Below are 13200 nucleotides of genomic sequence, written 5' to 3'. Positions count from 1 at the left end.
TACTTGTCACTACATCACATCCGTAAGCACATTCTCTGTTAGCATACTGCCCTGTCTTACGCACGGTAAGGTAAGGTGAGACGGGGCCGTGGTGGTGAGCGTCAGCGAAAACGAGTACTCGGTCCGTGTTTGGCGCCTGAATTCCTTGGAGATATGGTGCACAACGAGTTTCCGTTTGCGGAAGGTCGAGAGGGCACCGAGAGCGGGTTACGTAGGTGGAGCGACGTGGCTAAGCGAGCGGGACGGACCCGTAAGCGCGGGGGGCGGGACGATTTCAGCTGGGAATGGGGAATTTGCGTGGAGCCCTCACGGCTCGTGGCTTTGCTATACTGTGTATGGGGATTCTGGGGAAATGGTATGGTTTGTGGGACTGGGACTGGGATCTAGATCGATACATTTCCAGAAAAAAAAAAGGTTCATTCGTACACGTATCGACCTGATGAAACGATGAAGGTTTTTAGGTTAGTCTTACCGGATATGCCTGCATCCGCCTCTTGAGACACGGACTCAAGACAGAATGCAGCCTTGACCTACCCTCGTTTGTCTCACACGCGCCCTCTCATTAGTCTTCTGAGCAACCCGTATACCCGTAAGCGAAGCGGTACTCCGTACGCTCATGTGATCACCATGTCAACTACAAGGTTGGATCGCTGTTTCCAGGGCCGATCTGCGGAGACGAGATGATCAAGCAGCACTGGCAAAATAGTGAGGTCTCCTTTTCCACAACAGTTTTGTTGAATGCCGATTAGACAAGCGGATGTTTAATTCATTGGTCACAATTTGTACATGGATTTGGATGATGCTATATATTATACAGGTTGGATACAGCTCACAACAAGATTACGTATTTCGCTTGAAACGCCGTCGTCCTCGGTAATTGTTCAGTGGTGACAGCTCTGCCATGACAAGGTCCGCCACGGGCTCTTCAATTGTCAGTGGATTGCCATTTCTGTCTGACAATGGCAATGCAGGTGTAGCTGCGTGGTGTTTTCTGACCAGCGCCGCGCCGTCTATGAGCTTGTTGCCTTCTCTCCTGGCTTGTTCGGCTTCATCAGACTGTTTGCGTTTTGCTGTCAATTCTGCTTTGCGCTCTTCGGTCAAGATCCATTTGTTGGGAAACTTATAGACGGGCTTGGGCTTGTGGTGGCGAAAGTCGAAAGGGATATCCGCGAACGAATCTTGGCCTTCTCTAGCTTCCTTGACGAGAGCGTTGGTCGTGTCCAATAGCCACCGCTTGTTTTGTAATTGCGTATCAAACATCTCACAGCTTATTTTCACCACCTCTTTCTCCGGGTTGTAACGTGGTCCACAAAGCTTGATGAGCGTGGCCCTTTGCTCATATGTTAAGTCTGGCAAGTCGTTTGGATTGAATTCAACGGTAACCTTGTTGGCGGCAGGATGATCCTCCCCAAGGTATGTAGTATAGCGGAATCGTAGGGGTTGGTTTAGGGTTGGAGGTGTGAAGCTTTTCGTGAGAGCTGTATGGTCGTTAGCTTTACTGTTCTTACATGACTGCACCAACAATACATACATCCAAGTAGAGGTAGATCCCAGGTGATAAGCCTTGCGAACTCTCTCATTTCACGGTGCGTCTCGAGTTCTGTATGACCTGGAGTAGCGATATCATCGCCATAAAATTCATCATCAGGGAGTCTTTCGCTTTCATCCTGTCCCTCAGCCCAGTACCCTAGATCGTCATCCCGATAAGCCTCTTCTGGCGGGAAAGTGTCATCGAAAGGCTCCTCGGAGTCTTGCAATATGGTCGATACATTGTCGACCAAGCCCATTTCGTGCGCCTGCTGAAGGCCTATTGTCTCTCCTTGTTTCAGGGTATCATCCCCAATAGTCCTGCGATATGGCAAGATCATTTTGACCTCATTGCCACCTTTTTTACTTCGAGAAGGCAAGTTGAATGTCGTTGCCGTAAGTTCTTCTACATCACCACCTTCCACACCGTCATTAGTGAAATCATCGAATGCCTCCTCGGATTTGAATGTTTCACGGGCTTTCTCGGCCTTGCTAGGCAGGCGATATCCATCTTCTGATTGCTCCTCTTTCATGATCAATTTCATCCGTTTCCTGAGGAAGGCATCTCTTGATTTGGAATCCTTCAGTCTCGTAGGATTCTTCTCTTGATCCATCTTCGAAACGCTTCCATTGCCTTCCTCTGTATGGGCTTCCGTCTGATCGCCCATGAAAATATTATCGTCTTTGTCTTCCTTTGCGCGGTATTGTCGCGTAGAAGTAAGTGTTCGTTGCCATTGGGAGAATGTAACAGTAGGCTTCCGCCGAAATGGAGACTTTCGCGAACCATTGAAGGCTCGAGTAAGTGCTCGCTCCATCGCCGTGACTGTAGACGGATGGATCAACTCTAGGAGCTACATTCGGAGCTTCAAATTTGCGGAAGGAGCGGAGGTCGGGTATTCTTCGGCAGTACCCAAGTACTACCTCAGGTATGATTTGTTAGTGTCAATATTCGATGCAAGCATCCTTCAGTTCTCGTATGCTCTTTTGGACTTTGTTGGGACACAGTGCAGTATGCCTGGGAGCGATGTAACGTCCAGAAAAAGACTATGCTTCGTCACTATCGGCGCAACCGCATCCTTTGATCAGCTGTTGGTCGAGTGCCTTGACCCTTCGTTTCTCAAAGCCCTCGCTAGCCTGGGTTTCACACATCTTGTAGTGCAGTACGGCAAAGATGGCAAGGATCACTTCGATCGTATTTTGGGCAATAGAGCTCTCTTGTCTAATCTTGGACTCCAAATCTCGGGATATGATTTCAAAATAGACGGCATCGATGATGACATGAGGGCTGCCAGAGGAAGCCTCAATGATGAAACAGGACTCGTAATCAGTCATGCTGGTACGGTTTTGTACGGATGATTCTTCTTGCAGACATCTAATCTTGACAGGATCAGGATCAATCCTCGCCGCCCTTCGTGTTGGCGCGACTCTGATTGTAGTGCCAAATGAAGCTCTCATGGACAACCATCAAACCGAGCTAGCTAAGGCATTACAGGACCAAGGATATGTTGTATACGGTAGGGTTGGGTAAGTACCCGTCACAAAATATCCCAGTTAGGTCTACTCTGATTTTCCGCTAGAGATCTTCCAAATGCGTTGCAGCAAGCAGAAGGCATGCAAAAGCGAAGTAGAGAGTGGCCACCCGTCAACAGTGGTACCCATCGACTTACGAAAGGTCTGAGTGGTGTCATGGATGAGGAGCTGGGGTTCCTCGACTAAGGTATAGGTATCGACCTTAAATGAGTACTATATTGACGTCTGCGGTCCATGGCACTGTGGCTCAACTCAAGCAAACGATGCATCACACCGTCCTGACCGGCCGCAGTACACATACCCCAATCTGCAATTAAGCATCAGATCTAGGTATAATGGCACATGTCCGCCAGGCATTCTCCTGTTGGTAGCGTACACCGCTCCTACCTGCGACGTTTTTATTTGTAGTGGCTTGCTATATATCTGTGCCGCTATCATTATTGCTTCTTGTGGCACTATTCTGAGGTCCGAAGACTAGCTATGTTTGATTTAGGTCAGGGGTGGCGTGAATTGGCGTAGTCTATCTGCACGTGCATTCGCGGAGGACTCGCGTACCCATAAACAAAATCTTGTCATGTCTCTGACGCGGTCCACGATCCTCACCAACAATCCCTCTGATCGATTAATCATATCACTTTTTGGACCAGTTCTCACCGTGTGCACCTGATAGACCTCCACTTTTGATTTGCAGTCATCATCTACTCCGAGGGGACGTGTTGAAGATGTCAAAACTTCCGCCTGTAAATTCTCCGTGCAAGCCCCCCCCGGAATCCTTGACCTGACGTGAATCCATAGATCAATCGCCAGGCCTTGGGTCAACGTGACTCAAACGTTCAATTACCTCCTCTTTCCTCTCTTAGCGAATTAGCAAAGAAGCCGACAGACTCTTTACGGACCCGCCCATCTTACCTCGGGACAATTCTCAACACAGAACCACGAACAGACCCCAATTCAAACGCGGTACCTCAAGGCGCCATGGGGCGCCCTGGATATGCAGTCTCAATACAGGATATCAATGGGCTACAGCGGAAACGCCCCGCATCTACAGACCTTGCTTCAGTAGATGCGGATTCCGACGATGTGGACTTCACCATGGGTCCGGTACTGAATTGCAACCAAGTCCGTGCTAGGATCAATAACTTCCTTGATTCTGGGGAAATGAAGGTTGGGGAGTTTCAAAAAGCTATCAACGTCAGCGGTCCGTCCTATCGCAACTTTATGGGACAGAATGGACCATACAAGGGTGCAAACTCTGAATGCTACCACTCAGCATGGAAATTCTTCAGGTTAAGAGAGCTCAGGGGCATTCCGATGCCGAGAAAGAAGCAAAAGGTTGTCACAGCTGCAGGGGAACCTGCACCAGCCCCGTCAAAGGCCGAAGAAAGGGCCCAGAATGCAAAAGCTGTCCAACTGCCTGGGGAGTTGGAGGATAAAGTGCCGGTTTATGATACCTGCGATGAAATACGGCGCAAGATCGGCGCGCACCTCCGATCAGAAGGCATTACGCAAGCACAGTTCCTCAGAGATCTGATGGCCCAGTATCACACCGAGACCCGCAAGATTCAATCAAAACAACTGACCGACTTCCGGAGCAAAAAGGGACCTAATTCGGGGAATACAAGTTGCATTTACTACGCTTCGTACTGCCTCTTTGAAAAGATTCGTATTGCAGAAAAGAAGCCGAAGAGTAAGGATAGGGTATACATGGAAACTAAGTACCCTGGAGGCGTTGATACGATTCGACCTGCCGGAAGGTCCTATTTTTGTCCACAGGGCACTGTCCCGGTCCAAGATAAATATGGAAAGGTCACCATAGTTCCAAGCGGACGCCGTTAGGGGTAGGAGCAACGCCCCTCATCCCTCTATGTGACTGTGTATTCCTTTCTTGTAATGCTTTAAATAATCGTGTACCACTTTGCGAGGCGCTCTTGAAGCTTTTGGAGGAATCCTGTTTTAGCGTCATTACTACTTGTGTAATCAACATCATGAGCCCTTGAAGGCGATGTGGAATAGACAGGACGAAGTCTCCCTTGTATTGCTTCTTTTTCTTGAGGGCGTCAACAGCATCCAAGTAATATACCGAATCTTTCATTGTATATCATCCAAAGTGTATTCACGCATTTCATATCTTCTTAGCCATCTCTTCTTATTGGATACTTTTGATGGGCTTGAGTACTACTTAAGTGTAGGGTGAAAAGCTCAGTGCAACTGCAGGGGTCTGCGTGTGACAAACAAAAACAACGATTTCTGATCTCGCGCTCACCTTTGATAGATCCTCTCTCCCCCTCTCACTGTCTTTGTCTTTCTCTTTCCACCCTTATCCCCACAACTTATTCGACAACACTGTGAGTGCTGTTATGATGAGTGACCAACCCTCCAATGACGGTCGCCATAGTCTTCGATCTACACGTTTGCCTGTAGCATTGAATACAGCTTTACGCAATGCTCTCGCATCGCAAATCGCACAACGCACAGATCTTTTCGTAGGTCCAGGAGGAACAGAGGCGACTACAGTCCTTGGTCATCCTGTCTCACTACGCGGTCTCTCATTAACTGGCTCAATTCCCATCATTGTGGTTCCAATGACTGCAGCATCTGGTACACAAAACGTTCCACACCTTGACGCCGTCATGCAAGAGGTGATTTCAGCGCTCCGCTCCGGAGTCTACAGCTATGAAGAATCGTACAGCCATTCAATTAGTAGCATTGAACTCGCCACCGCCCCCAGAAGTCCGCCGTCGGTGTCACATATATCTCCATATCTCCAAGAATATCTCCAAGAATGCATGGAGACGGACAGTACTGTCGGTGACATCGAGACTCAGAGGGATGGCGCGCCCGACGTCTATTCACGACGAGTTCATGCACGAAGTTCTGACATGAGCATCTTTAATTTCTCCAGCTTTGCGGAATATAGGGACTATCAAACAGAAATATTACAGACTTGGCTCCAGCAACAAGTCGAATCACACCTCGACTACTCGGACGACGAACTTGACTTCCACTCTAACCCCGGAATGGTTATAAGAGGCCGCATTGCACAGATACGATTCTTAATATTGGAGCGCGGATGGACACTCAGACAGGCATGCCAAGCGACGTACAAGAGAATCCAAGACGACTACAGGATAGGCAGGGAGCAGTCTGCACGACAAGCGGAAAGGGAGGTGATCCGGCTTGCAAGAGCGCGCCAGCGTGCTCTGAGGCAATCAGAACGAGAAGCAGCTAGAATACAAAACCAGTGTGATAGACTTACTGACAGATTAGCCCGTCAGATTGAAGAGGAGGCACGAAGCACAGCTAGGACTACTGAGACAGTTGTCGATTCCATCGTACCAAGCGGTGGAACTTATCATGCCTCTGAGAACAGACTTAGTGTCAGAGATGTTGCGATATCGCTGCCGGGCCCTCGTATGCCGCATATGCCAGCAGTAGAGCCAGGACGGTCCGGTAACTCTGCCCGAGCTTCCGTGACAACACCAGCTCCAGTTACTCACAGAAATTCGAATTCGGCACCGAACACTGAGATCCAACATTCGATAGCACAACTGCCTCTACTAGGTACGCAGGCGACTACTTCTTCATCAGATCCCCTTGCGGCGCCGGTCGCGATGATAGCTTCGATCCAGAATGGAGTATATCGTCCGGATGCAACTGCCGCTATCAGAAGCCTTGAAGCAGTGGTCGATGAACGAGACAATGGAGGTCTATCAGAGGGTATAGTAGCCTCTAGAGCTGCACATTCAGCCCTGATAGCTATGAGGACTCTGGAGGAGCTTATAGATGATCAGGTTGCACTCATGCACAACCAGGAGCCTATCGGTGGTCGCCTCCAGGTCGGTGAATCGCCTCACCAAGAATACTTGTATTGGGAACAGCTTCTGCGGCGTTTCATAACCACTCACAACCTATCGAACACCTTATCGATCAGTGCAACCCAGTGCTACTCGATGTTGTTGAATATTTGGACGTATGTGGTGGGTCTTCAGCAGTGTATTGGTTTGCATCCAGCGATCTCTCCGGTCGCAGCAATACTTCTCCCTGTACGCCCAGAATCAAACAGGACTTTCATCGGAGCTGGTGTGCCAGGCTCAATCACAGATACCCGTGAGAACAGGGCAAGACGAGCTGCATTAAACGGTATGCCAAATATTGCTCATGCCAACGAAATGAGTCCCGCACAACGGTTGGCTCAAATGACTGCAGAGAATAGAGCAGACGCCAGGCGATTAACCCTTGAACTAGCAAGACTTGATGGTATCAATGCCGCTCAGCAAGGAAACAGGCCGACACGTCAGCTACAACAGCTCGCAGCACAGCACACTGGAAACGCGGACCAAGAATCGGAACTGATCGAACTTCTACGACAAGCGGAGTTACTTAGACAGCGATTGTATGCTACAAATGCGTCACAAGATCGCCTTGAAAGGATGATACAGTTGCGAGACGCGCAGAGGGCAACGGCTTCCCTCAGATCGGTTGAGTCGAGAGTCGAAACACCGCCACACACAGACGCTTTGCAGGATTCGCAGCACAGGATGATCGGATCGAACAACGGATCTGGTGAGGGGGATACAGGGGAGGAGAATTCGGAAGATATGAGCTAGTTGATACTTGGGCCGGTTGCATGGACCTGCTGAGCAAGAGACACAACAGTGGGTTCGTTTAGAGGGGCTGCACAGTAGTCACTTTTTGTTTCATCGCCGGCTATGAGATTTAGCACCTAAGCATCACTTTTCCCTCCTTGCGATGAGGGAGGTCCTAAGCCGCTGGTAGCTAGGTAGTCGGCATTGTGACTGCGGTTCGGCCGTTTTGGGAGCAAGTAGCTTAGTTGTCGATATCACCGACGGTGGCATGAATAATGGTCACAACAGTGAGGGCCCTCTCCCCAGCCAAACGTCCTAGAGTACATACGCTGCGATGCGCCAATCCAGCTGGAGTAGCAATAAGACTATACGGTCACGGTTGTTTCTTGACCCGTCCACTAAGTGAGGCACCAAAAGTAAGCTGACGTGGAGCACGGTGAAGTGTAAACCCAATATGAAGGGCAATTGATCTGTCTAGCTGTTACTCTGTTCCTTCGCCTTCAATCTTGGAAGAGTTTAGGCCTCATATCAAGCATGACAAAGCCATGAATCTACAGTTTCAGCTAGTAGCTAGTGTCCTTTTCTTTCCTATACCGTTATTAATCTATCCAAGAGAGGACATGCTAAGAAACGGCGACCATCCTGTCAGTACCCACGACCGTCTGGTCCATACCGCGGACTATCCTCTGTCCTTCCACACTTCCCAGTACACTGACAGCAGCGTGAAAGATTGCATTCAAGTTACTCGCGGATTGCATCATCTGCGCCATGTACGCAAGATAACACGTCAATATCGCACGGCAGGTCGGTTCGCAACTTGATTCCTCGCTGGATTGGCACGAAGAAGGTGCATTTTCGGCTCCTGGGGAGCAATTGTCGATGCTGCAGGGCGTGGACGAGATTGGGGTCGCGTAATACTCCAGGGCGGACGTTGTCCGCCTAGGTTCTCGTACTACGCCAGGGCGTGGATCGCTATCGCTTGTACTTGACGAATTACTTTCGGTTCGTGCAATTGAGGGTATGGGTTCTTCCTGGCCATCGCGGCGGTTGGTCGCAAGGACGGTATTGTTCAAGTCGTGTAATTGGTGACGATTCGCATTTGCGTTGTCGTCGCCCCAAATGATATCGACTTCGTTTGGTGACGCATTCAAATGTAGTTGTGAGGATGGCGCTGTGGAATCAACAAATCCATGGAGTGCCGGCGCTGTGAGCCAATCTGACATTACAGTCTGGCTTGTGCCATTCGGGTTTGTTGTTTGAGATGTGCTATTTGCATATGTTGTAGAGTCAAAGTTCGAGTCAAAACTGTTAAAGAAAGAGAAGTTTTGAGTATTGTCGAATGGAAGCATAGCATTGCTGAAGAAGTCCTCTTCGGTGGGTTCGTTGAAGAGAGCGAAGTCGCCTTGGAAGAGCTGGCCAGACAGTTCAGTGTCGAAATCAAAATTTGAGCCATCCATTCCAAAGTTCGTATGATATGCCGGAGAATCATTGAAAGACTGTGTTGCTGCTTCAGACGGCGAAGAGCTGCTTGAGCCGCTGGTACTCGCCATCTTCGACATGCTCGTCCGAGAAGTTGAAGCAGTCTTCGAGGATCTGGATCGCTTGCTCGACCTGCCTTTGGCAACAGCTTGGTTTGCAGCGGTTTCATAATGGCGGCACTTTCTCCGCTTCTGTTTGCAAGACTCGCAAGATCCGATTATGCGTCGCTGGCGATACTCTTCCTTCTCCGCGTCAGTCATACATCTACGCTTATGTAGCTTGACGGGCTTGTTGCTAGAGGCATTCCAAACGTGGAATGCGGGATTTGAAGGCGTAGATGCAGTAGTTGTGGAGTCGCTAGCCGTGAAATTTGGTGTAATGGCAACGGGAGAGGCTTGGGTTGAGTTTGTAGAAGGGAAGGGTCCAAATGAGGTTGTAGCGGGGGTCTGTCCAGCACTTTGCGAACTCCAGGACTGGACTGGGGATGTGGACTCGCCGCTGATGAGCCGGTCTAAGGCTCTCATATCAGCCTCACGTTCTTGAACGAGAAAGTCAAGAACAGCTTGGCGCTTTCGCTCGGCGTGAGTCTTGACTTCTGGGTAGGAGCATCGTAGAGCATCAAAAAGTTCATCGGACTCGAGAGCGGGCTCGAAGACGAATTTGGCATGAGCGTCAAGGGAGAAGCCGTCGGCACCAGTGGCCCGGAAAATGCGGAAAGACTGAATAGAAGACATGTCGTGATTGTTTGTTTTTATTTGATTACCGAGTGAACAAAGTTCTAGCAAGATTTCGTATCGTTGGTGTGGGACGTTCTGGTGATTCGTAAGAACAGGTTCGATGGAAACACCAAAAGTGATTCCAATTCATGTAATTGGAGCTTCAAGACGAGTCTGAAGCGTACAGTGAACCTGGAGGACTATACCTTTTGGTATGAGAAACGTCGTCCTCCGTCGATTGAGCAATAGAGGTAACGTTGGGTACGGCTTTTTTTACTCAAAGCTGATGAGACGCTCGAAGAGGAGTGTCCAGGTATATTGCAAGACTTGAGGAGTCTGAAGCCCAAGCTTTGGTCAAGTGCACGATAATGTGAGGTAGAATAGAAAAGATAACCAGGTGTCCAGGCAGCGGACGAAGTCCAGTCATAAGTAAGCCGTAGTCATAAATGCGACGATGACTTTAATCTTGCACCGCCCCTCTCGCGGAGCACAGCTGGGATGCGGTGTCTACATTGGGTCTAGCTTGGGTGTAGAAGGAACCTTAGATCATCCATGGTAGCAGGTGGCTCTAAGCAAAGCAAGTCAGCAGAACTTCAGGAGCAGTACCAGAGCACAGGCGGATCGTCAATGATGACAGTTCATTCTATGTACAAGACTACAGCCCTACCACTATCACTGTTAATGCAATTAAGCCGAAGTAGTTTCCGTTGAGTGCTCTACACCGACTTTGTAAAGCCAGTCCCAGGCAAGATGGCCTATACACTGGGCAGGAGGAGAAGTAATGTAAACCGCTGAGCAGTGTGCTTTGAGGTGATTCGGGGAAAATCCAGGAGACAAATCTAAGAGAACTCGGAAGACCTTGTAGATAGCCGCACTGTCTCATTTTTGTTACAGTCCCGTCCGAAGATTGCAGGAACCCTACACACTGAGGGCATACGACGACTTCTTATATGTTTGGAGCACTATAAGTTTATCAGCATTCGCCAGGTACAAGAACCAGGTGTCCATAAGGAGAAGGCGCATAACAGGTCGTCAGCCCCACAGATAAATGGATTTCAAGAGGATGTCAAGAGACCCCGGAGTCCGGACCACGACACCGGCACCAGCACCGACACTGGCGCCAAACCTCTTCAGGCACGTAAGAGGACTCCAGCATGTAGTAAGAACAGCAAAGTTGGGATACCGTCGTGTTTGGCAAACTGAGCGACAGCTATGCTCGAGCAGATGGGTTCTGTCGAGGTGCCTCATTTCGATTACGGTAAGAACTGGATAAAGCTGGGGTTTTTGTTTCGATTCCTCAAGTGCGCATCTCATCAAGACTCATCTTTTCAGCTGACCAAGCTTTCGAAAGCCCCGCTTAGTCGCTGACTCGGTCGACGAGAGTGGTTGTATCACGTGCCTTGTTCTTCTTATGCTTGACCGAAGAATGCCGACAGAGCGTGATACGCAAATAGGTTTGTCTCCAATCCGTCTCCAGGAACGCGCATCGTTGAAGTTGCAGCTGCAGCTGCAGGGAGTCTGAGGCATGCGAATGCGACCTGTGCCTAGGAATACACCAGCAGGGACAAAGTAGGATCTGCCGCCGAGTACATGCCGCCGAGTACATTCCGCACGCATCGTGCTCCGATCTAGTCTGTCGGCTGGTTTCATGTCTCTCGAAGGTACGGACGTGCAATAGGAACTATCAGGCGAAATTATGGGTATATAAGGTTGGTCTAGAAGACATTATGACGAGCCCGCTACGAGATCAGACTGCCTTTCTGGTCGCAATAATGATGATGATGCGTCACTACGCGTTAATGGGTGAAATCTATAGTGTGAAAGGGAATGGCCTGATGCGCTCGGGAGGGCGTTGCCCGGGGTCAAAGACGAAAAAGCTTCTGCACAGGCCCTGATCTGCCACATCCACCCGCCGAGCTTGAGCTGGTCTGCACGACGTCACTGCTCACTCGCCGCGCCCATCCGTCATGGATCATTGTTTCGCTCTCTTTCTTTCACCACACTACATAAACCAACAATCTTCCTCCTCCATACCTCCTGCACGCACCACCTCCACGTACCGTCGCGCTATACTATCATCACCATCACTCCTACCGCTAAACGTTTATCCTCTCACTCAACCCGATCATGTCTGTCGTCCAAACTGGCCTACGAGCCCTCCAGGTATTTACCTAACTGCGGCTAACCACAACAAAGCGCCAAATAGCTGACACTGTGCAAACAGTTCCTATGGACTCTCCTGCTCATATCTCTCATTGGTAACATTATCCACGATGCGTACGCCGGCAATCCTAGCATCATCAACTACGACATGTTTGTTGCCGTTTTCGGTATGCTGTCTCTGATCTACCTTATACCAACCTCCATCAAGGATGGCATGGCCATTCCAATCGTTACCATGGCTCTAGATGGCCTCAATACATTATTCTGGCTTATCGGCGGTATTGCTACGGCTGCCTACCTCGGCGCCCACAGCTGCAGCAATGAGGTAATACTCAACTCACAACACTCAGGCGCATGTGACACTAACAGGTTTCTAGGGCTACGCAAGCACCAACGTCGTGACGAACGGTGGCCCACATATGAAGCGTTGTCGTGAGGCGCAGGCATCCACCGCCTTCCTTTGGTTCGGATTTGCCACGTTCGCTGCTACTACTGTTCTATCCATCATGGGTGGTGGCGGTAACGTTAATATGCGTGGTGGTATTGGAGGTATCCGCCGTGGGGCTCCGTCAATGAGCCAGGTCTAGCGGTGGGCCACAGAGCTAATGGAGAATGTAACGGAGCGTTTGAATCACGCAGCTTCAAACCGCGTGAATACGCCATTCATGAGTCTAGTTTGTGCGATTGATGTCTCGGATCAACTTCTATTTCACCACAATACATGATCTATGCACATCACCATACTTACGATCTAGTGGTTTTACATCAGAGGTGTTTGATTGAAAGGCCGTGGGTGCCTTGGAGTTTTAATGGCACGATAGCGGTAATACCATAATGTGTAGGATAACAATGAACGCATACAACGCGGAAACATTGACGAAACCTGTGGTGCTTGACGTGCTTGCCCGCCATGTTCAGCATACCGTTTGTAAATTTCCATCGCTCGAATCGCTCAACATGTAAAGCTCACACCCTTGGACTGGTCAATTGAGATACTCGCGAAGGAATATTTGTGGTAACGCGTCGCTCATTATGGCCTGTGCGCGGTTTCAAGCAACAACGATCCAACGTCAATCCCTAGGTCATGGGACGCACCCTGAGGTGGGACACTTTTGCAATTCGGAGGTCCGGAACATCTCCATTATAAGTTTATAGAGTTGTAGTTAGCGTATACGAATCTGTAGCTATTGTTCCTTCAG

The 13200-nt window shown here is 49.5% G+C and overlaps 6 protein-coding genes across 6 annotated transcripts; 4 read left to right on the top strand and 2 right to left on the bottom strand.

Annotated features, from left to right (window-relative positions):
• Positions 1–840: 840 nt before the first annotated feature.
• Positions 841–1787, bottom strand: EJ05DRAFT_438197 (uncharacterized protein; the record flags this gene model as incomplete). The annotated part of the gene is made up of 2 exons (XM_033741824.1): positions 841–1478; positions 1532–1787. 2 exons carry the CDS (start codon positions 1785–1787, stop codon positions 841–843), a joined length of 894 nt encoding a protein of 297 aa, XP_033600799.1.
• A 751-nt stretch (positions 1788–2538) lies between these two features.
• On the top strand, positions 2539–3243 carry EJ05DRAFT_499874 (uncharacterized protein; the record flags this gene model as incomplete). Its single annotated transcript, XM_033746910.1, has 3 exons — positions 2539–2863; positions 2913–3051; positions 3105–3243. The coding sequence occupies 3 exons, from the start codon at positions 2539–2541 to the stop codon at positions 3241–3243; spliced, it is 603 nt and encodes a 200-aa protein (XP_033600798.1).
• A 268-nt stretch (positions 3244–3511) lies between these two features.
• Positions 3512–4976, top strand: EJ05DRAFT_348213 (uncharacterized protein). Its single transcript, XM_033740981.1, has 2 exons — positions 3512–3797; positions 3853–4976. Exons 1-2 carry the CDS (start codon positions 3780–3782, stop codon positions 4891–4893), a joined length of 1059 nt encoding a protein of 352 aa, XP_033600797.1. The 5' UTR covers positions 3512–3779; the 3' UTR covers positions 4894–4976.
• Positions 4977–5725: 749 nt separating this feature from the next.
• On the top strand, positions 5726–7995 carry EJ05DRAFT_475672 (uncharacterized protein; the record flags this gene model as incomplete). Its single annotated transcript, XM_033743860.1, has 1 exon — positions 5726–7995. A coding segment is annotated over exon 1 (1816 nt), but the record flags the coding sequence as incomplete, so codon positions are not given.
• Positions 7996–8080: 85 nt separating this feature from the next.
• On the bottom strand, positions 8081–10184 carry EJ05DRAFT_475671 (uncharacterized protein). The gene is made up of 2 exons (XM_033743859.1): positions 10045–10184; positions 8081–9934 (listed from the first exon to the last, which is right to left on the bottom strand). The coding sequence occupies exon 2, from the start codon at positions 9854–9856 to the stop codon at positions 8267–8269; it is 1590 nt and encodes a 529-aa protein (XP_033600795.1). The 5' UTR covers positions 9857–9934; positions 10045–10184; the 3' UTR covers positions 8081–8266.
• Positions 10185–11965: 1781 nt separating this feature from the next.
• Positions 11966–12588, top strand: EJ05DRAFT_485483 (putative non-classical export protein Nce2; the record flags this gene model as incomplete). The annotated part of the gene is made up of 3 exons (XM_033745456.1): positions 11966–12001; positions 12063–12326; positions 12379–12588. The coding sequence occupies 3 exons, from the start codon at positions 11966–11968 to the stop codon at positions 12586–12588; spliced, it is 510 nt and encodes a 169-aa protein (XP_033600794.1).
• Positions 12589–13200: the final 612 nt, after the last annotated feature.

This window comes from Pseudovirgaria hyperparasitica, assembly GCF_010093815.1.
Source record: "Pseudovirgaria hyperparasitica strain CBS 121739 unplaced genomic scaffold EJ05scaffold_7, whole genome shotgun sequence".
Classification (NCBI taxonomy): domain Eukaryota; kingdom Fungi; phylum Ascomycota; class Dothideomycetes; order Acrospermales; family Acrospermaceae; genus Pseudovirgaria; species Pseudovirgaria hyperparasitica.
The sequence above is the reverse complement of the archived record's forward strand: the minus strand, read 5'-3'. Positions and strand labels throughout refer to the sequence as shown.